Source organism: Lissotriton helveticus, chromosome 5_1 (assembly GCF_964261635.1).
Source record: "Lissotriton helveticus chromosome 5_1, aLisHel1.1, whole genome shotgun sequence".
Lineage (NCBI taxonomy): Eukaryota > Metazoa > Chordata > Amphibia > Caudata > Salamandridae > Lissotriton > Lissotriton helveticus.
The window spans coordinates 2,049,822,409-2,049,844,509 of NC_136065.1; the positions used below are offsets into that span (position 1 = coordinate 2,049,822,409).

A 22,101-nucleotide genomic window follows, 5' to 3' on the forward strand; every position below is an offset into this window, starting at 1 on the left:
TCAGAGTAGGACTGGATACCACTGATTCAACAATATTGATGGACGTGGTATACAATAAAGCATGTCTCTTTGGGAATAAAGCAGGTGCTATGCTAAAGAGAATGAAGTCTGGGAAGGTGTCAGCCCGATCTTTGAGTCCCCAGTCTTAACTTGGAGACTAGTGTCAGTGTTGTAAGTTTTCAGCCTTCTCAAGTGGCTTCAAATTTAAGGACAAGGGATTACAAATGTTGGACCCCAGATGGAGTGTAACAAGGAGATCAGATCTGATGACCAGCTATTTAGGGGTATACTGACAGCAGAAAGGCAAGGCGGTTCTGTATTCCTGAGAATATAAAGATCGGTTTTGCTCTTGCGAAGAAAGAATAGCCGGAGGGAATCCAGTCTCACTGCATCAGGAAGGTCATTTATCTCACCACGTGTCCTAACGGGTGGGGACATGGGTGTCCCATCACAACTTCACCAGGCCTTATTGTTCAGATTCAGAAGTAAGACTGAAATACCATTTTGCACAATGGTTGGAGCTCCAGGAGTTTCTCATCTGACCGCACCTTAAGACTGACCACCTGCTAGGGGTACTGGTTTCAAAACTATTTAACAGGTGAGGAATCCACAGGTATAACATGCATCAGAAGAAAAGATGGGGAACTGACGTCTGTGCACCAGGATGGTCCCTATGGCTCCACTTATTTCACTCTGCTGTCACTTCAAGCGTCAAGGTGAAGTCAGTGTCCTCAACCAATGTGGGACAGCCACGGAAAAAGTTACAAATCTAGTCTGGCACCTTAGGATATTTGAGAGGTGAGGACTCTGTAGGTAGATAGATTATCTACCAGAAAGATGAATACTGAAGGTAATATTTTCATTTAGTTCTCGCCTGAGACCTGGAGTTTAATGCCAGTATTAGGAATTTTCCAGTGGCTGCCAGTGCCCACGTTTATTGTTGGATGTAGAGTCATATGAGTAGGTTGAAAAGTGTAGCAAGGTTCATTGCAATACAGTTTATGGATATTTGTTCGATTGAGGTCAGACTTAGTTCAACATACGTTATGTGGTGTTCTATTGTGATTTTAAGACCTGGGATAATCTTAAGATTTAGGAGTATTGTCAAAATATTGCTGCATGGGTTTGGTAACAGCCCTCCGTAGTATTAATGCTGAAGATCAAAGATGAGAGTGCCAGCCTTGATCAACAAACGCCATCAACACAGGGTGATCTGGATTCAAGCATGTGCTTTCTGTTAATTACAGGAAATACAAGCTCAGGCAAATTGTTTTGTGTTGATGAAAAGTACAGCATTAGATTTTATGACAGATAACATTCAGTTCATTATCTTCAGAAGGATGAAAGACTGACTGAGCAGTCTTTCATCCTTTATTTTTAACCACATTTCTAACCTGTGGCCATGAGATCCCTGCACTAGATGGTAAGGCATACATTCTTGTATATTTTTATTTTGCCAATCCGTGGTCTTCTGCATGGTGTCTGGCTTAAAAATTCTGGGGATCCTCTATGATCTACTTTGACCTCCCTACATGTCTACTGGCAGACTACAATTAGTCCCCAGACCGGGTTGATACAAAGTGTATAATCTGCTACTTGCAGGGCAGCCTGGAGGCCTGGTCTAAAGCATGACTGTCGGGCTCGCTGGAGGGTTATTGTAACAAATGTTGTAATTAGTGAGGCCACTCCACCGTCTATTGAGTAGAATCCAATGATGCTACAGGATTTGGTGAGGGTTCTTTTAAGAGGAGGGACAGGCCGAGACACTGGTATGTAAAGAAACTGGGGTCCTCATTTACAACACTTTGAGGCAGGGCAGCGCTGCATGTCACTTTGCTGCACTGCCCTGCGTCAAAAGAAAAGGACAGGAATGCGCCATATCACAAATGGCTGCCTAGTGCCAACGTAGGCACCCTTGCATCTTGGTGCAAGGGTGCCTGTTGTTGAAATCCACTTTTTGTGCAGGAAGGGTCAACTTCCTGCACAAAAAAAATGGGTACGCCACCCCTGGGGAGAATCAGAGTTATTACACATTTCCAGATTTACGCCATGTTGTAAATCTGAGAATGTGTCTATAACCATGGACTTTGAGTGTGTACACCCACCGCAATGCCCCTGGCACGCCTCCCTGAGACAGTGTGAGATAACACTGTGGTTTGTGCTGCATTGCCTTACAGCATACCTCCAAGGGCATGAAAAGCCAGGTACGGTGGCTTTCCGTGGCCTCGTAGATATGCGTCTGCACTGTGAACCAGGGTGCACTGGACTTGTAAATAAACCCCCGGGTCTTTGGATACTGAAATGACAGAATTTTCCCCATATGTTGATTCGAGGATAACATTTTCTTTTTGGGCAGTGTAGGAAGGATTGAGGGGGAGTCTTGTCTATGTGAGCCAAATAGAACCAGACAGTGCATTCAGAGAAGTATCAAGCGTTCTCTCTTTTTGAGGTGGAGTAGCCCTTCTGTAGCCTGGGTCGTACAGTGTATTGCCATTTCAGTTTTCATATTTATGCAGTACTAGTGGGGTTCTTAATCCCTCAAGTACACCTAGGCAACAGAAAATAAAGCAATTACCTTCAATTTGCTACAGATTGTCTCAGGTATAGGTCTGTATCCATTTTTTTGTGACACACACCAGCCCATTTCACAGTTTAAAATACTAACACAATGCCTGAAAATAGGTGGTGATGCACAGGATGTTTTTTATGGGGGGAGGGAAGGTAATGAAGACACTTTCTAAACATTTGAGTAGAGATCCAGTCAGCTGAGGAGGCGGGAGGGCAGGGGTTAAGATCAACTGCCTCACCATTAGAGTAAGTTGTAGTGAATTCTATGTATGTTCATGGTGATAAAATTATCAGATTCTTGTAGGTGTCTTGTGGGAAGAACTAGAAACTCTAGTTTGGAGTAACCCGCAAAAATTTACATTTTACATAGTAATCAAAACTTAATGCAATGTTTGCAAAATAGTGCATAACAGGGTACAGTGTTAAAAGACCAACCTGAATGTATCGCTGTCTGTAGTTTATCACCAGGGGTCCTCCAGAGTCACCTACAAGATAGGGGATATGAACAAATGAGAACATTTGTGTATTATATAGTGGAATCTAAATTAGATCTTAACATTGTTGGAGCATTTTCAACTTGAATTTTGGAAGTCTACTGGACCGCACAATAGCTATTTATTGGTTATGCCGGCATACTAGGAGAACAGAACTCTTTGTGTCCAATGAACCGAAACTGAGTCTGGTGACCTATAATTCAATCCGTACCTTTGGTCCAAAGAGTTGGTGCACTAAGTAGAGATTTTTTTTATTAATTACTAGTTTCTCATGTTTACATCGGTTATTCATATGCTAACACATCCCCAACATAGCCTAAACAAATATTTTCTTGGTCATTTGTCCTTTTTAGCCACAGCAGAAAGTCTTATGTTCTAAGTTTATAAAGCTCATCATGACGTTTGCTTTCACAATGCAGCTGCTGTGCTGCTGGTATCACAGTCATACAGTTAGTTGGCTGAGTGTTGCCACCACAACAGATCTCTAAACCCCACCCAGAGTGTGAAAAAGGACCATACAAGTAGTAGAAAAGAGGTTTACAAATGTAGGTAACATAACGTGTTAAGATGTTTTCATAAATAAATATCACAAAACTATTTTGACAACTGGTGCTTTTAACTACACTACTTATTGGTGCCTATGTAATCAGTGAATATTTGTCATCTGTAGCTCACAGATGCATGTATTTTCATGTAAATGCTCCTCATGTTGTTAGAATCTTGAACCGCATTTTAAAAACTGATGGGCTCCCACCTTTTTAATCGCCCAGCGCTTCAGTTTTTCATTTGGGATACAGTAATTATGTAGAATTAACTTAAGCAGGGAACAACCACTTGAAAGAATCAATAACTCCACCATTGTCACACTTTCAAGAGAAGCAGTTCTGAACTTGTGCTTGATAGGTATAGCATCCCCTTTCAAAACTATCTAATGTTCCTTGAACTATTTAACAATATCATCATCATCATCATCAACAAGGATCCCCCAACAGCATCTGCTGGAAAAATCATGGTATCAGGCCACGAGCCTCACTTTAAATACTTCTGTTGGACTTTGCCCTTTCTGTAGGGTCGCCCCCAAACTTTTTGCCTCTGGCCCTCCTGTCTTCAGAACCCTACTCATCGGTTTTTAGGACTCTGTGCACTTTACCATTGCTATCCAGGGCTATAGTGTCTATGTTCTCGCCCTCAAACAGGGTAAAATTGGCTTACACACAATGACACATTTAATTTAGTTGTAAGTCCCTAGTAAAGAGGTACTACATGGACCCAGGGCCTTCAAATTAAATGCTACTCATATTGCCAGCTTACCTAAGTAGCCTCTAAAACCTGTCTCAGGCCTGCCATTGCAGTTTGTGTGCATTTCTAAATTGCCATTTCAACCTCACAAAATAAACCTTTTGCCAATTCCACACTCTCCTTTTTAACACATATGTTACCCCTATGTAGGCCCTGACCAGCACCTAGGGCAGGGTGCAGTGCATTTAAAAGTACTTTTAAGCTTTTCATGTTCTAGTAGTGAAAACCTCCTACATTCTTTTTCACTAATGCAAGGTCTATCTCTCCTATTGGATAACATTGAGTTACCTTATTACATTTAATAAGTGATAACGTTTTATTGGGAACAGGTAGGAATATCATGTTCACATTAAAATGAATTATAATTTAAAACCATCTTTAACGGTGCAGTCGGATTTTATGTCCCAATTCTGAAAATGCCACTTTAGAAAGTAGGCATTTCCTTGTCCTAACCGGTAGCTGGCAGTTGAACTTTGTGTATTCTTCCCAGACAGCGAGACATGGGTGGACTACGTGTTGGCAGGATGAAAGGCCTCTTTGGCGACGAGACAGACCATGCGCTTGAGCGCTTTAAGGACTCCAGGGCTACGGCCAAGTCCTTGGGCCTCTCGCCCCCGCGCCAGCAAACGGCTGCTTTTCGTTCCTTTCGTGGCCAAGGAAGGGGCGCCCTCACACTTCCTGCCAGCCACGGGCCGCAGACTACCATCCAGCGCGGTGGTGGAAGTGGAAACCGCCGTGGCGGCGGTCGGGGACAACGGCGAGGCCAGTCCACACCTGCCCGTGCAGCATCCGCCTCAAAACCTTCCTAGTCCGAGCTTTCAGGCCCATGTGACGCCAGTGGGGGACAGGGTTCGCCATCACCACCTCCACTGGTGCACTGTCACATCGGACAGGTGGGTGCTGCGAATCTTCCGAAGGGGCTACTCCCTCCCCTTCGAGGTGACCCCTCCAGCCATGCCACTGCAGTACCACCGCGTGTCGGGGGATCACTTGACACTTCTACGAGAGGATGTTACCGCCCTCTTGGCCAAGGGGACCATCGAGCGCGTTCCTGGGCCAGAAGTAGGGTGTGGTTGTTACTCCCACTACTTTCTGGTACCCAAGAAGGGCAAAGGGGGCCTATGCCCTATCTTGGACCTGCGGAACGTCAACGGCTTCCTCCGGCCGGAGAAGTTCAAGATGCTGACACTAGCTCAGGTCCTAGCTGCCCTGGACCCAGGAGACTGAATGGTAGCGTTGGACTTGCAGGACGCTTATTTTCATATCCCCGTCCTGCTGGCCCACCGGCGTTACCTGCGGTTCATGGTAGGCCACGAGCACTTTCAGTTTACCGTGCTCCCCTTCGGCCTTACCAGCGCCCCACGGGTGTTCACGAAAGTGATAGCGGTGGTCCCAGCTCATCTGCGCAGGTTAGGGGTTTCAGTCTTCCCCTACCTCGACGACTGGTTGTTGAAGGCGGGCTCGCCCCAGACAGTCGTCTGCCACCTCCAGACTACGGCCCACCTCCTGCACCTGCTGGGGTTCTCCATCAATGTGCCGAAGTCACACCTGTGTCCCTCTCAGAAGCTCCTCTTCATCGGAGCGGTTCTGGACTCGGCGCAGTTTCGGGTTTATCCTCCCGAGCAGCGGGTTCAGGATATTCAGGCACTGATTCCGATCTTTCAGCCTTTATCCCGAGTCTCGGTCAGGTTGACGCTGTGGCTTCTGGGGCTGATGGCCTCCTCCATCCTTCTGGTGCATCACGCCAGGTGGCGTATGCGGGCTATGCAGTGGGACCTGAAGTTTCAGTGGGCCCAGCATCAGGGTAACCTGTCCGACCATTTCTTGATCTCGGAGGGCACTGCAAGACAGTTGCAGTGGTGGCTCACGGACCACGATTGGGTCAGCGGCAGGTCCCTCTCCCTACCCCAACCGGAGCACGTAGTTGTGAGGGACGCGTCCCTCCAGGGCTGGGGAGGCCCCATGTGAGAGGCGGAGATCAGAGGCCTCTGGACTCCGGCGGAGTCCCGGCTCCACATCAACCTTCTGGAGCTGCGGGCGATCCGGCTTGCACTGAAGGCATTCCTCCCCTCTGTCCGGGGGAGTATAGTGCAGGTGTTCACAGACAACACCACCGCCATGTGGTACTGCAACAAACAGGGCGGGGTGGGGTCATAGACCCTATGGCATGAGGCTCTGCGCCTCTGGCAGTGGCTGGAACATCAGGGCGTGTACCTGGTGGTTCAACACCAGGCAGGTTCCCTGAACGCCAGGGAAGACGAACTCAGCCGCCGGTGCATGATGGATCACTAATGGCGTCTGAACTCGGACGTGGCGCAGGGCATCTTTCAGCAGTGGGGAGAGCCTTGGTTAGATCTATTCGCCACAGAAGAGAACGCGCAATGTCATCAGCTCTGCTTGCTGGAATTTCCAAGGCAGCACTCACTCGGAGACGCTTTTCATCGCGAGTGGAGCTGCGGTCTGTTGTACGCCTTTCCGCCTATACCACTTCTGCCAAGAGTGCCGAAGAAGATCAGGCGCGACCGGGCCCAAGTTATCCTTGTGGCTCCGGACTGGGCACGAAGATACTGGTATCCCGAGCTACTCAGCATGTCTGTCGATCCCCCAATTTGTCTGCCTCTTCAGGAGGACCTTCTGTCGCAGGAGCAGGGGACTGTCCTCCAACCGAACCTGTCCAGTCTCCACCTCCATGCTTGGAGATTGAGCGGCGGCAGTTGAGGCCATTTGACTTGCCACCTGAAGTTTGTGATGTGATTCTGGCAGCCAGGCGTCCCTCCACAAAGTCCGTATACGCCTGCAGGTGGAACAAGTTTGTGGCATGGTGCACAGCAAAGGCTGTGGATCCCCTTTCTGCCCCTCTTTCTGAGGTTCTCCTCTTCCTTCTTTCTCTTGCCCAGCAGGGCTCTGCTCTGGGCACTATCAAGGGCTACCTTTCTGCCCTTCCTGCCTTCTTCAGGCTACCTAATCAGCCTTCTTTGTTCAAGTCCCCGATTGTTAATAGATTCTTAAAGGGCATCACTCATATGTACCCCCCTGTTCCTTTCATGATGCCTCAGTGGGACTTGAACCTTGTACTTACTTTTCTGATTTGCGCTCCCTTCGAGCCACTTCATAACTGTCCTCTCCGTCTTCTTACCCTTAAGACTGCTTTCCTGGTTGCCATCACCTCTGCCAGGAGAGTGAGTGAGCTCCAGGCTCTTTCATCCAAGCCTCCCTTCCTTTCTGTCCATCCGGACAAGGTTGTGTTGCAGACAAGACCCTCTTTTCTGCCCAAGGTAGTCACGGTCTTCCACATCGGGCAGTCCATCACCTTGCCCACCTTCTTTCCGCCTCCGCATACCTCGAAAGAGGAAGAGCGGCTCCACCGTCTGGACCCAAAACGTGCGCTCTCTTTCTATTTGGATCGCATTTGCCAGTTCCGGGTGGATGACCAACTCTTTGTTGGTTACATGGGCGCTAAGAAGGGACGGGTGGTGCACAAAAGGACCATCTCTCGGTGGGTTGTGTTGTGCATCAAGGCATGCTATACGTTGGCTAAGAAGGAGCCTCCTGTTGGGCTGAGGGCCCATTCCACTCGGGCACGGCGGCTACTACTGCCCTGGGCCGGGGAGTCCCCTTGCAGGACATCTGTCAGGCAGCTACGTGGGCCACGCTGCACACGTTCGCAAGACACTACTGCCTGGACAGCCAAATCCGAAGGGATGGCTTCTTTGGCCGTTCCGTCCTCCAGGACTTTCTGGTGTGATTATTAGTTCGCAGACCCACCACCGGGGTTGGTATTGCTGGGGTATCTATTCTAAGGTAAGGAACCTAATACTAACCTGTTTCTTTCAGATGCACAAGTTACTTACCTTCGGTAACGATATATCTGTAAGAAACAGTAGTTAGTATTAGATTCCTTACCGCCCCACCCATCCTCCCCTTTCTGCCAACCGATATCTAGGGTTAAGGTCATCCCGGGGGTGTGGCCACGGAGGCGACCAAGATGGCCGCTTCCGACTGAAGCTCCGCGGTCCGGGCGGCCAATTCACACCATCCTGCGGGCACAAACCTAACCTGAACCCGCTACTCACCTTCATCCTGTAGCTGTGGCGATTCGCCATCATCTGACACCTGCCTTGGGCTCGGGGGCGCCCTTTGAGGGTCCGTTCGGCGGAGGAGACGGAGCGCCACCCCACCGGCGACCTCTCTAACTGCGCCTGGCCATCCGGTGAGTTCTGCGCCTGGGGCGCATCGTTTTTTGCCCTGCGTCTGCTCGGGGCGCTCGGGGCCTGGCCGCGCTTCCCCGGACCGACTCGGGGGTTGGCTGTACTGTTTCCGCGGCTCTGGGGCGCACTGTGGTCTTTGGGCCCGGAGCGTAGGCCGGAGCCGGGGACTCTGGTAGCGGCCGGCCCCGGCGGGCTCTGGGGATTGGTGCGGTGTGGCCCGGGTGCCGTGGGGGTACGTGTGGGTGGCGGCGGGCGTCTCGGGGGTTTGGGGTGCTGCGTGGCCGGGTGGCCCGCCTCCCCTCGGTGCCTCCCTCCCTTAGCCGACTGGTGAGTGTGGCGCTATAACAGCTGATCCGGTTGCTCCTTACCTGTCGGCACAGCAGGCCTGGGCCGCCATTTTGCCAGAGGGAGCTATCTTCATGAGCATGATGTTCAGGATCCTGGCAAGGTGTGTTTCCTCGACCCGCTGCGGAATACCGGGAGTGTCCTTCCCGGTGTGTGGCCTGCCTTCGTGACTCCTGCTTTCCTAAACGCCACTCCGCGACTTTTGGCTGCCAGACCACTGTGAGTCCTCCTTTCTCTGAAGGAATTATTTGAACGCAGTAGCGATCCCGCACTGAGCACCCCTTCTTGATCGCTTACATGAGGCCTTGTCGCTTACCTTTTATCCGCCTTTTTCCTTGACATTCCACACTCTGCTGGCCACTAGACAGCATGGGGAAGAGGGACCCTAATCAGCGAAAGCTCAGCTTCGACAAGGCCTCCATGCCTGCTACGGACACCTCTGCTGGAGCCTCGTCGGACACGGCGCCTCCCCCCCTCAGGGCGACACCACCTCCTTGGTCACGGCCATGATGAACGAAATGAGGGCTGGGTTCAAATCACTTGACAGCAGATTTGACAGCTTGGAGCAAAACCTCGCCGACATGGGTTCTAAAGTACAAGCGCATGATCGCCGGCTGGATGTTGTTGAAGCCTGTGTTTCCGATATTGAGGACGCAGACGCCAAAGTGCTGAAGCGCCTAGAGCGCGTTGAAAAGATCCTAAAGAAAGTGGCCATAAAAAATGAAGACTTAGAGGTACGCGGACGACGCAACAACATTCGTATTTTAGGCGTGGTCGGATGGACGTCTTTGTGGAAAACCTACTGATCGATCTGTTCGGCAAGGAGCGATTTACTCTAGGGTTCGTGGTTGAGCGGGCTCATCGGTCCCTGGGTCCCCGACCTAAACCGGGTCAGCCGCCGCGTCCCATTATAGCCAGGATCATGAACTTCAGGGACTGCGATGCTGCCCTTCGAGCGGCCCGTGAGAAGGGGGAGATACGATGGCAAGGCGATTCCCTATCCCTTTATCCAGACTTCACCCTCATGGTGCAGGAGGCACGACGGAAATTTACTGGAGTCAAGGCTACACTACGCAATTTAGGACTTAAATATGGTATGCTTTATCCTGCGCGCCTTAGGGTGGAAATCGCCGGCAAGGCCCGTATTTCCGACACCCCGACGGAAGTCCAGGAGTTTTGCCATTCTTATAAGAACAGGGGCACACAGGCAGATGCCAACTCCAGAGCGCCCTCCCCGGCGCAAGGAGACTCCCAGCACAGCGTGGAACTGTTCTCGAACTCAGGCCCTGGCTGATATTTTGACTCCCACTCATGTTCTTTGGTTATCCTATTATGCAGTGGTCAATTTGAGAACTGTCTGATGGCACACAGGTCTGGTTATAACGTAGTCATTTGTATTGGTTAGCCCGGATGTCGTGGCGTTGCTGCCCCCAATGGCGATCGCCTTTGTTTCCTGGGTATTTGTTGCTGGTATTACTGCGGTGAATTCAGTTTACACTGTATATCCTTCATACATAATGTTGCATATCACCGCCGCACTGGGATGGGTTTTCCTCTTTGGGGTTTGTAAGAGGTTGGGTGGAGGGTGGGAGTGTGGTTTTGTTTGGTTTTGCCTTTTTATAATGTGTCACGTCATTTCTACAATAGCACTTATCGTGCTGAGCTACTCATGGTGTAGGTCAACTTTCCTTTCACTGTACTTATGGCCAAGTTAGGTTTACAGCTCGGCCCCTCTGAGCTCTCTATGATGTCCTGGAATGTTAGCGGACTAAACAATGCCAGGTAATGTAAACAAGTTTAAACTACTGTGGAGAAGTGTGGCTCACCGGTTAGAGGCGGCAGACCCAGAAGCTGAGGTCGGCCCGGGACCAGGGTTCAATTCCCGACGCGGCAGGGTACGGAGCCAATGTCAGCGGGCTCGATAAATCTCGCCTCGGTACCTCTCTAACCATGGGTCCCACGCTGCAACTCTGGGCAATAGCTTGCTTAATCTCCACAACGGCCCCCTCGCTGCTGGGGATGCCTGGCTTCACCTTGGGGATGCCCAACAGGAACCATCTCACAGGGAAAGCCAGGAAGGGTTCCCCAGCGGCACACACAGCGCCAAGAAACCATTCGGTGAACGCGCGCTCTACAAATTCAGACTAACATAACATAACATTACTAGGCACAAGATTAACATAGTCTTTTTGCAAGAGACCCATCTATCATTGGACGACATGTTGCCAGAAGCTGGGGAGTGCACCGCTTCTTCTCCCACTATAGCAGATATTCCAGGGGGGTAGCTATTTGTATTCATAAGCGGGTACCCTTTGTCCTCACTCACACTGTAGTTGACAGGGATGGCTGATATGTCATTGTCGAGGGGACCCTGTTGAGCCACAAGATCACACTCGTTGGGGTCTATGGCCCTAACACTGACACCCCTGCTTTTTTTTATGAACTACAAGTACATTTATGGAAGTCGGACCCAGGTTTACTGCGGTTGGTGGCGACTTTAATCTGCTGCTTAATCCATCCAGAGACAGTACGTCCTCTGCCCCGGACACTAAACCCCACTCACGTCCAGTTCTCCTTGATATATGCTCCCACTTTTCCCTCGTGGACATCGAGGCGTCTTTACATGCCTTGACGCCGGCCTACTCGCACTACTCAGGGTTCCATGATACCTGGACTAGGATCGACTATTGGCTTATTTCCCCCGAAGTGGTTGGGTGGGTTGACAACATCCTTACGCTCCCACGCACCCTGTCTGACCATTCACCCATAGTGTTAAAGCTAAAGATTCCTAGGGCGGGTGGCTATGAAAGACAATGGCGCTTCCCCAGGAAAGCATTGTCTGACCCGGTTTTCACGGAGGAGATCAGGGAGGCCATTGAGGAATATTTCGAGCTCAATACGGGTACGGTTGACACTTGGGCTGTCCAGTGGGAGGGGTTTAAGGCAACCATCAGGGGCACGCTGCGCGCTGTCCACGCTGCCCTGTCCCGAATAGAGAAAGCCATAGCGACACTTGATGCAGAGCAGCTTCAGCACCATACTGAGGAGAGGGAACTACAACGCTTGCAGTTGCTGGTAGAGTTCAGGGAGGAGGCCTCCCTATGGAACTCAGATTCTTGACTAATTCACACATGGCTAGGCAGTATCGTGAAGGTGATCGACCGGGCAAATTGTTGGCACAACTGCTTCGGCCCCTTACAAATCTTCCTACATCACGGAACCTCAAGGGCGCGACAGGAGACACACTGCGCACCACTCCCGAGATCTGTGAGACCTTTTTGACTTATTACACATCTTTGTACACTTCCACATTAACTGATGACGCCACTGACCGTGGTAACCTACCTTAACGAGATAGCGATGGTGTATTTGGAGAATTGGATGAGAGACTTTCTGGCCGATCCCATCACGCCAGACAATATTGTAGAAGCAATTGACTCCATGAGAGGGTCTTCGGCCCCTGGCTTAGATGGCTTCTCGGCCGACTTTTACAAGGCCTATAAGGAGCTGTTGGTACCCCGCTTGGTGGAAATGTATGCTGAGGCCCTTGAAATGGGATGTCTGCCACCCACCCTTAGGGAGGCAGTTATAGTGCTACTCCCCAAGCCGGGTAAGGATACCACCTTGTGTGAATCTTACCGTCCTCTATCTTTACTAAACTTGGACTACAAGATACTAGCGAAAGTCATCCGCCTTTCATTACTAATGGAGTCCATTATATCACCGGCCCAATCTGGCTTTGTACCCCATCGCTCCACCTCACTTAATCTTCGTACCCTTTTCTCAATTCTGCAACGTGTTGATCCTGCCATTCCGCCAGCGGCGGTTCTGCTAGATGCCAAAAAGGCATTTGATTCTTTAGAGTGGCCATTTCTTATGTCTGTGATGCGCCGCATGGGAATACCTGAGTGCTTAATGAACACGGTGGAGCTATTGTATACTCTTCCTACGGCCAGACTGCGCCTTAACGGTACTATTACTAACCAGTTCCGCTTAACATGCAGCACGCGACAGGGTTGTCCCCTGTCGCCGCTGTTGTACATTTTAGCGATGGACCCGTTGGTCCGTCATTTTCAGGAGAAGCACTTGCACCGGGGCCTCCAGTTTCGCACAGGCCCACTTGTAATTTCGCTTTATGCGGATGACACCATCCTCTATGTCAGGCAGCCTCAGATCAATCTTGAACCTTTGATCTTAGAGATAACCCGATTTGGCAAATTTTCGGGCCTGCGTATAAACTGGCATAAATCTGTCATATTTCCACTTACGCCCAGTACTGTAGAATGGCCGTGTCTCTTCCCCCTCACGTGGAACCGGGACTCGGTGAAATACTTGGGAGTCCACGTTCATTTAGATACTGAATCCATCATTAGATTGAACTATGCTACTGCAATGACTGCCCTGGAGAGCCTGATTGAACTGTGGAATCGACTCCCATTGTCCATGGCTGGGCGTATCGCCATAATTAAAATGATAGTACTGCCACGTTTTTTATATTAGTTCAATAATATCCCTGTGCCCCTTACTAAAATATTTTTCACACAGTTACGTTCCTTACTATTAAAGCTGGTGTGGGGAAACAAGACTCCCCGAGTGTCTTGGCGCGTGTTGACACTCCCATATGAGCGTGGCGGACTTGGTGTCCCTGATTTTCACCTGTATTTTTTGGTTGCACAATGCTCCTACGCATATCCATGGTTTCACCCTGTCGCCCGGATTGTTTATCTGAAACCGGAGGCCGATTTGGTATTACCAGGGCTGTTGTCCACCACTCTACCGTCAGGATTTCCCAGAGATCCACGGGATATTCAAACTGTTTCATCGACCTGCTGGGCGTGGGGGAGGCTGCAACGACTTATTGGCCTTGATGTACTCTCCGGCCCTCCCATTACCCAATCCCACCTGGCTACCAATAACTGGGGAATCTGTGGTGAGGCACACATTAACCAAATACCACATTTCTACAATTGGGGACTTGTTGCCTGATGGTCATGCCTTTACACTCACAGAAAATCAACGCTTCATGGAGAGATCATTTATGGACTCTTTTGTGCTGACCAGGCTGCACTCTTTGTTGCGTGCCTCGTTTCCCTCTTTCCCCCTCCCTCCTGAGTAGATGTCCCCCCTCACCTTTCTCATTCAACACCCTTCGGGCAATCTAATGGTGTCTAAGTTATATCATATGTGCTGCAAACTTCTCCCTTCCCCGGATCTAGGAGTGCGAACTGCATGGGAGGCAGATTTGGGTTACCCTATTTCAGACGAACAATGGCAGTGGTGCTGTAGGGCGGCTAAAGACATCTCCCTCAACAGTAAACATAAGCTCCTGCAAATTCTTGCGTAGATTATACTACACACCAGCGCGATTGCATAGGATAGAGCCGGCATGACCTCACGCTTGCCCCAAGTGTGGTGGCCCCTTTGCGGACTTTGCACACCTCTCGTGGTCGTGCCCTGTGATCCGTGATTATTGGTCCCGGGTGCACCGCACACTTGGTGATATGCTGCTCCTGAATCTGGTGCCCATCCTTGAGATTGCCCTTTTGGGGTATGTGGCTGAATTCCCGCGGGCGACGCGTAAATTGGCAGCGCTGGGGTTCTTATTGGCCAAGCGCGAGGTGGCATTGCGATGGTGTGACCGCCGCCCTCCGTCACATGATTCTTGGCTCCGGAGCTTGGCGCGTTGCAACACAAACAGTGAGGAGTATTCCACCATGGTTCCCTCAACGTCCAGACCCATTGATATTTGGGGCCCTTACCGCACATATATTGCCGGCGCCATGGCCAAGAGCCAGACCAGTCCTAATCATAACATTCTACCTGAGGGGATTAGTTGAGGGATTGGACAGGGTTACAAACTTTGTCAATGGATTTATGTCATGTATTGTATGCTACCCCTGTTTATTTTGCCCTCCTTTTCTTTTTCAAGCTGATTGGGAGACTCAGGAGATGTTAAAATTCTGTTAATTCCATTGCATGGTCTCGCACCCTCCGATGTAAAATGCAAGCAAATCCCACCCCGTACATTACAACTTGACCTAAGTATATTATATGAGTATGTTCTGATAATTGTAAATTATACGTATATGACTAGTATGACACATTATGATTCATTTGTATGCTTTTACCATGTATGTTTGCCCTTGGTTTTGCTTTTCTTTTGGAAAATGATAAATAAAGATTTTTTTTAAAAAAAGGTCATCCCCTTTCAGGGCCCTAGTTTCATGGCATCAGTGTTGGTTTTTATCATGGCTCTGCGTTTCTGGCTCGGAAAAGCTGTGTATAAGAACTGACGTCAGCACGCGAGGGCGGCGTCTAAGTACTCCGGCGACGTCATCCCGGCGCCAACGACGCCGACGACGGACGTGGAGCCGCAGACGACGCCTACCGACGAGCAGGGGTACTGCTACGCAAAAGTTTCCGGATCCAGTCTGACGCCTGGGGATATTCTAAGGTAAGGAATCTAATACTAACTACTGTTTCTTACTGATAGATCGTAACCGAAGGTAAGTAACTTGTGCTACAGGTATTTTGTGGCCACCTATGAAAGTATAGTTGCCCTATTGACTTCTTTGACCTCAATGAATCAGCCCAGGAAGGTAATATGGACTGCAGAGTTCCAGGAAGCATTTGAAGAACTGAAGAAGGCACTATACCTCCGACAAAAGAGTTGGAAGGGTGTTAGCTCAACAGATTGACAAAGATAGAGAACGTTTTGTAGCCTTAATTAGTAGGAGATTACTACCAGAGAGCAGAACTGGGCAGCAATGGTAAAGGAGCGCCTGCCAAGTCTGGGGCTTGCATTCATTTCACCCATATTTGGGTGGCACTAAGTTTGGGGTGCAAACAGATCATAAGAAACTGAAATGGTTTATGGCTATGAACACAGAGTATCCCAAGTTATTGAGATAGTCTATTTGTTTGCAAGGGTTAGACTATGAAGTGGAGCACACAGCCATATTGAGCCACAGGAATGCTGATTGCCGTTCCCGACAATTGTACCGATCTGACCACCTAGACTCTCCATGTAAGGAGATGGTTCGTAGTGTTCTGATCTGAGAGGGACATCTTTTGGGATGTAAAAGTCCTCTGTGTGGTAATGGACATGTACCCCTGCCCTGAGTCCCCAACAGTACTGTTGTCTGGATCCCTAATGCTGATTTTTGTTGTCATGCTCAAACACGGATCATGCGTGTGCACCATGACATAGACCTGTGTAACCTGTGACAGGTAAACACGTGAGTCCACACCGTAGTTTAGTTCGAACAAAGGTTTTATTGAGGTTACAAGGGGAATTTTGTAAGTAAAAAGGAAGGTGCGTCTAGGTAATGAGGTCGGCCTGTTGCTTGCTCTCGTGGCGTCCTCTTCAGGGGGATGACCTTCTCCCTCCTTTGCGTCTTGTGAGCAGCGCTGTCTGGGTCTCCGCCAACAGGGGTAACAAAAACAATCGGAGAGAACCCTCCGTTAGTGCTGAGGTTTTTGGAGGTAACAATGGGGAGGGGAGTGCAGGGAGGCTTCACCTTCAAGCAGGGAATGTGTAGGGTTTATGGAACCGTCACCGGAGGTAGGAAGGGGAAGGACAGACTAGGTACGATAGGCGTCTCCTAATCTCTGGACTCTCCCTGATCAGGTTCCCGTCTCCCGATAGCGCAGGCAACGACCTCCCAGGCCCCAGGATACGAGCGCGTACCTGTTCTAGCCACGTTCCTCCGGGACCGTGGCGGGGCGCAGCATAGGGGCGTTGGTCTCCAGACAGTTCCTCAGAACTCCGGGGTAGGCCGACAGACGGCGTCTTCTCCTCCGTTCGCGGCTTGCTGTGTCCTGGGCAAGTCATGGTCTCTCTCAATATCTAGGGGTGTAGGGGGAAAGTACCTGGTAGAGCCGCCCCCCACTCAAACAACTCTTAATCACAAAGGGCTCTACCAAGACAAGCCGCATCCAGGACTTAGACCAAACGGGAGATCTGATGTATCATCAAAAATCTAGAATCCCTTAACGTGTAAATTAATACTGTACCCAAGGTCAAGATGCATAGATTTATAGAGACAAATAAACACAGGTCACTGTACATTGACACCCAAAAATTAAAGTGGGAACAGAGAGAGTGCCTCACGGTCGAATCACCCGAGGGGGTTCCTGGTTAACAATCACCAGTTTACCCACTTCTCATCATTGGTCACTCTCTCTGGGTCTCTATAAATCTATGCATCAGCCAGGCTATCTTGAATCCAGTGGCACAGTGAGCAAGGGACTCACGTCTGAGCATACCCTGCCACACTTAGGGCGAACAAAGCGATACAAAAGGGGATGATGGACGGAGCGTTTGAGCAAACCAAACACTCACCCCCAGTCAACTGATCTGGGTTTAATCCATCACCATTCTTTAGCTCATTCTGCCACCCCAGTTCAGACATGGCCATATGCAAACCAGTATGACCCTGTGCCTCATGGGAACAGTCCAGCCTGAACTGCCAAGCCATGTCTTCCCTGGACCGGAAACAAGCATCCTGGGACCGGTTTCGGGTTCATAACCCTCATCAGCCAGGCTATCTTGAATCCAGTGGCAAAATGAGCAAGGGACTCACGTCTGAGCATACCCTGCCACACTTAGGGCGAACAAAGCGATACAAAAGGGGATGATGGACGGAGCGTTTGAGCAAATCAAACACTCACCCCCAGTCAACTGATCTGGGTTTAATCCATCACCATTCTTTAGCTCACTCTGCCGCCCCAGTTCAGACATGGCCATATGCAAATCAGTCTAACCCTGTGCCTCATGGAAACAGTCCAGCCCGAACTGCCAAGCCTTGTCTTCCCTGGACCGGAAACAAGCATCATGGGACCGGTTTCGGGTTCATAACCCTCATCAGCCAGGCTATCTTGAATCCAGTGGCAAAGTGAGCAAGGGACTCACGTCTGAGCATACCCTGCCGCACTTAGGGCGAACAAAGCGATACAAAAGGGGATGATGGGCGGAGCATTTGAGCAAATCAAACACTCACCCCCAGTCAAGTGATCTGGGTATTGTGAAGTGCGCGCACACCATCGCGCAGTACAGGAAGGCTACAGTTCTGAGAAATGCATGCAGGGTGAATGTGAGTACTAAATGTATGTGCGCCTTAGGAGGCACAATGCATGGAGGCAACAGTACTGGACAGTGTGTGTGCCGTGTATATACACGGGAGTGTGTATGGTACATTAACTGGAGGACACTGGGTTCCATTTTGGAAACTCAGGCCTGCCTGGTAAAGACATGAGGAGTAGATGAATCCCCCTAGTCAGATTTGTGTTTTGCTGCATTCCTGTGATCTGGGTGGGACACACTGGATGTTGGGGAGAGAGCGAGAGAATCCCTCTGTATACTTCAAAGGGGCGCTCTTAGAATCATTGAGAGATTACAAGGAAGGGGCCTGGACACATATCAGGAAGGAGATGGGACTGAAAAGGGAATCATAAAGAGTAGCGCTGATAACCCAAGATTAACCTTTTGATGTACACATTACTGTGACTGACATCCAGGTGTGAAATTTAGTCTCTCCCGTGGCTTGTGTTGTTGTCAGCTTCGTAGTCTCTCCGACTCTGACTGACCGTCTTTCAAGAGGAAGAGGGAAAAGAGAAATGTGTACTTCAAAAGAAGCATAACCCACTCCAACATAAAACTGCAATGGCCCAGACCATAATAACATTTGGTGTCTGGAAATGGACTATAAGAAGGGGAGGTTGAGACCCCAAAAAAGTGTCCTGTGCTGAGCAGCAAGTCAGGCTATGTGAGAACCAGGACTGGGGGCTTAGGCTTGCTAGCCTCCCTGCAGGGTGAGGACATATCACCCAGGGAAACCAAGATCACATGCTTTGGAGTACCAGTGCCTGTCTGACTCCCAAGACCCGTGTGCCCTGTGAGGAAGAGAAGAGCGTTGAAGGGTCCAGCTGCGGGCCCAACGAGAAGACTCCTAGTACAAGGAGATGGGTACTACACAGATCGTGTTATTGCCCAGGTACAGATTCTAGTGAGCAATCCCCATATGCCAGAAGAGCACCTCCGTGAAGATAACTGTGAACAGAGTGCAGTGCAAGGTGAGTGAAGCCAGAGTGGGGGCTGTAAAGTTTATTGCCAGATTAAAAGGCCCGAAGCTGTGCGGAGCCAAGCGGTGACCCCATATGCCAGGAGGAGCCGAGGTACCAACTATTTTGTGGTGGGGACCAATGCATGGGCCATTAGTGTTACGGCAGCCCCGTATGCCAGAAGGGGCTGTCGATACCAAAGTTGCGGAGGATCGGGCCATTGCCTGAGAACAACTGTGAACCTCATGATCAGTGAGTCACCATCAAGGATTGTGCCTGAGTTGGCCCCGTGAGTGCACATCACTGGGACCCCCGCTGGGAGCACCGGAATCCAATCCCTTCCCCCGATGAGGAGAGCAAGACGTACTGCACAGGAAGAGCACCTGGACACCTCTGATCTCTGCTGGAGCTGGCCATGTAAGCTCAGGAGAGAGCCAGCGTGCAAAGTGCTTCTGCACCCCCATGTAGCTGACTCAGAGGACTGGACTGGAGCAGTGTAAGTGTCCACAGACGGGGCGCCAGCATCTCCTTCAACACTGAAGCATGGCTTTGTACAGGCTCCAAACTATCGCCTGGTGATACACAATCATGCCAAATCTGACCAGTCTACGCCCTCAAACTCAACTGTTTTAAGATAAAATCATGGGACCACGCTAGGAACAGTACTCAAAACTGGACAACATAAACGATAAAATGCATCGTGTTAAATGCCCAATCACTGATTAATCATGCAATGGAAATGGCTGACTTTCTAGATAATTCAAAAACTGACACTGCTTTTGTTACTGAGACCTGGGCTGACACTGCCTCTGGCCCAGACCTGGTTACTGCTACCCCTTCTGGCTACTCGTATCAGGCTGGACGCATTGGGAACAGAGACGGGGTCTAGCAATTATCTTTAGAGCTACCGTAATTTTAAAGCAGATTTGACCCACTACCCCACCCGGGTTGTGAAGCTCTGTCCTTCAAAATTGGTCTCATAAATCACCACACCTTATATGGGGCCTTGATTTATAGCCCTCCTGGCCTTAGAACCCTCTTTCTAGATATAGACAAGTCCCCATGGGACATTATAGCCAATTCCCCTGACTTCACGATTTTTGGGGATTTTAATTTCCACCTAGAGAACAAGGAGGATCCGGACATCAAGGATCTCTTATTCTCCTTTTCTCTTTTAGGCTTAGCGCAACTAGTCTGCGGTCCCACGCATTCAGGTGGCCACACCCTAGATGGCATTTTTTCAGATTATCCTCTTATTCAGGTCTCTCCTTCTCTACCATTAACCTGGTCAAACCATAAAGCAGTGATGTTTCATCTGAACCTAGTGGGACACAGCCCGGTAGAGCACGTGAGCTCGCCTAGCATTAACTATCGACCTTGGCACCTGATGTTGGAAGGTCTACTTACAGAGACCCAGCTTGAATGTAGTATATCAATATCTCCCAATCTGGATTAAGCAACTGACGATTATCAAAAATGGATTAGTGATTCTATTAACACTCTAGCTCCAGCTAAATGAGGAAATAAAAATAGATCTGTTCCATCTGAACCTTGGTTTAACGATGAGCTTAGACTGGCCAAACAATCGTGCAGAAGAGTAGGAAGAAAATGGAGGTCAAAGTATTGCTTTGAAGATAAAGACTCCTATAAGGCAGAACTATTACAATACAAAAAACTTCTAACTAAAGCTAAGTTCTTTATAGAGAAAATTAACTCGCTATGAATACCCCTAAAGAGTTATTCTCTACAGTGGTCAAGCTAAGCAACCCACCACCAGCCAGTAACCCCACCAAAGATGCCTCCTTCTGCAACAAACTTGCTACCTTTTTCAAAAGCAAGGCTGAAGGGATCTTTAATGCCTTAACCTCAAGCCCAAGCTCTGGGGGGCTGGGATTGAATGGCAACCCACTGGCAGCAGGGGGCAATGACAACCAACAGTCGGTGAGGGCAATGGGTTCAACCCAGGGAAGGCTATCAGGGAAGTCACTATTCCTGTGACTGACATATTAACACCTTTCCAATCTAATAATTCCATTCTCTTGGCTTTCAACCTTCTTACAAAAGACCCAGTATCCAACTGGTTTCAAGCAAATTAAGTCAGGGTCACCTTTTGATCCATGTCCGGCAAGAGTTATGCAGCTAGGTTCAGAGTAGTTCCTGAACACCTCCTAGGAATCTTTAATCTAATGCTTCAGTCAGGATATTTCCCTAAAAATTGGAAAGTTACATCAATCCTTCCCTTCTTAAAAAAACAATCTGGATGCTGATAATTCCAACAACTACAGGCCAATCTCACCACTTCCCTTCCCGGCCAAACTGATATAGAAAGCTATAAATACTGAGCTCTCTCTATTCATCCAGGCTCACAACTACAGGCCAATCTCACCACTTCCCTTCCCGGCCAAACTGATATAGAAAGCTATAAATACTGAGCTCTCTCTATTCATCCAGGCTCACAACTTACGGGATCCCTCTCTGTTTGGCTTTGGAAGCCAACATAGCACTGAGACAGCCCTGATCACAGCCGCTGAATATGTCATTACCACTTTAGACAAAGGAGGGAATACTGACCTAATATTGTTAGACCTTTCTGCAGCGTTCGATACTGTTAACCATCAATTCCTTATCAGCCCCCTGTTCAAGATACGAGTAGGAGGTACTGCTCTGCTCTTAAACTCCTCAGCTCATATCTCACCGATAGACTACATACAGTATGTGGAATGTAAAGGTCACAGATCTACATCTTTCACCCTTCCCTGGGTGTACCACATGGGTCGGCATTGAGTCCCTCCCTTTTTAATCTGTACGTTACACCTTTGGCTTCGTAATCAAAAGCCTTGGCTTCTCGGTTGTCTCCTGTGCTGATGACACCCATATTGTAGTATCAGTCACAGAGAATGCTGATAACATAGCTAAATGCTTTCACAACTGCATGGTACAGATTGGGAGGTGGATGTCCAGTAATTGTCTGAAATTGAACTCTGACAAAATGGAGGTGCTACTCTTTAGCAAGCAACCATCCTTTTGGTCCTTTTGCTGATGGCCTCAAGAATTGGGTGCCCTCCTTCTCCCGGTGACAAAGGCGAAAAACCTGGGAGTATAGTTTGATGAAAAACTTTCTTTTG

At 49.3% G+C, this 22,101-nt stretch overlaps 1 protein-coding gene across 1 annotated transcript in view; it reads right to left on the reverse strand.

The window, feature by feature from the left end:
• The window catches only part of LOC144756262 (complement factor B-like), a 285,284-nt gene that overhangs the window by 5,178 nt on the left and 258,005 nt on the right, over positions 1 to 22,101 (reverse strand). Inside the window, exon 17 of the mRNA XM_078645907.1 lies at positions 3,004 to 3,053. Coding sequence (XP_078502033.1) covers positions 3,004 to 3,053 — 50 coding nt within the window. The remainder of the gene's footprint in view (positions 1 to 3,003; positions 3,054 to 22,101) is intronic.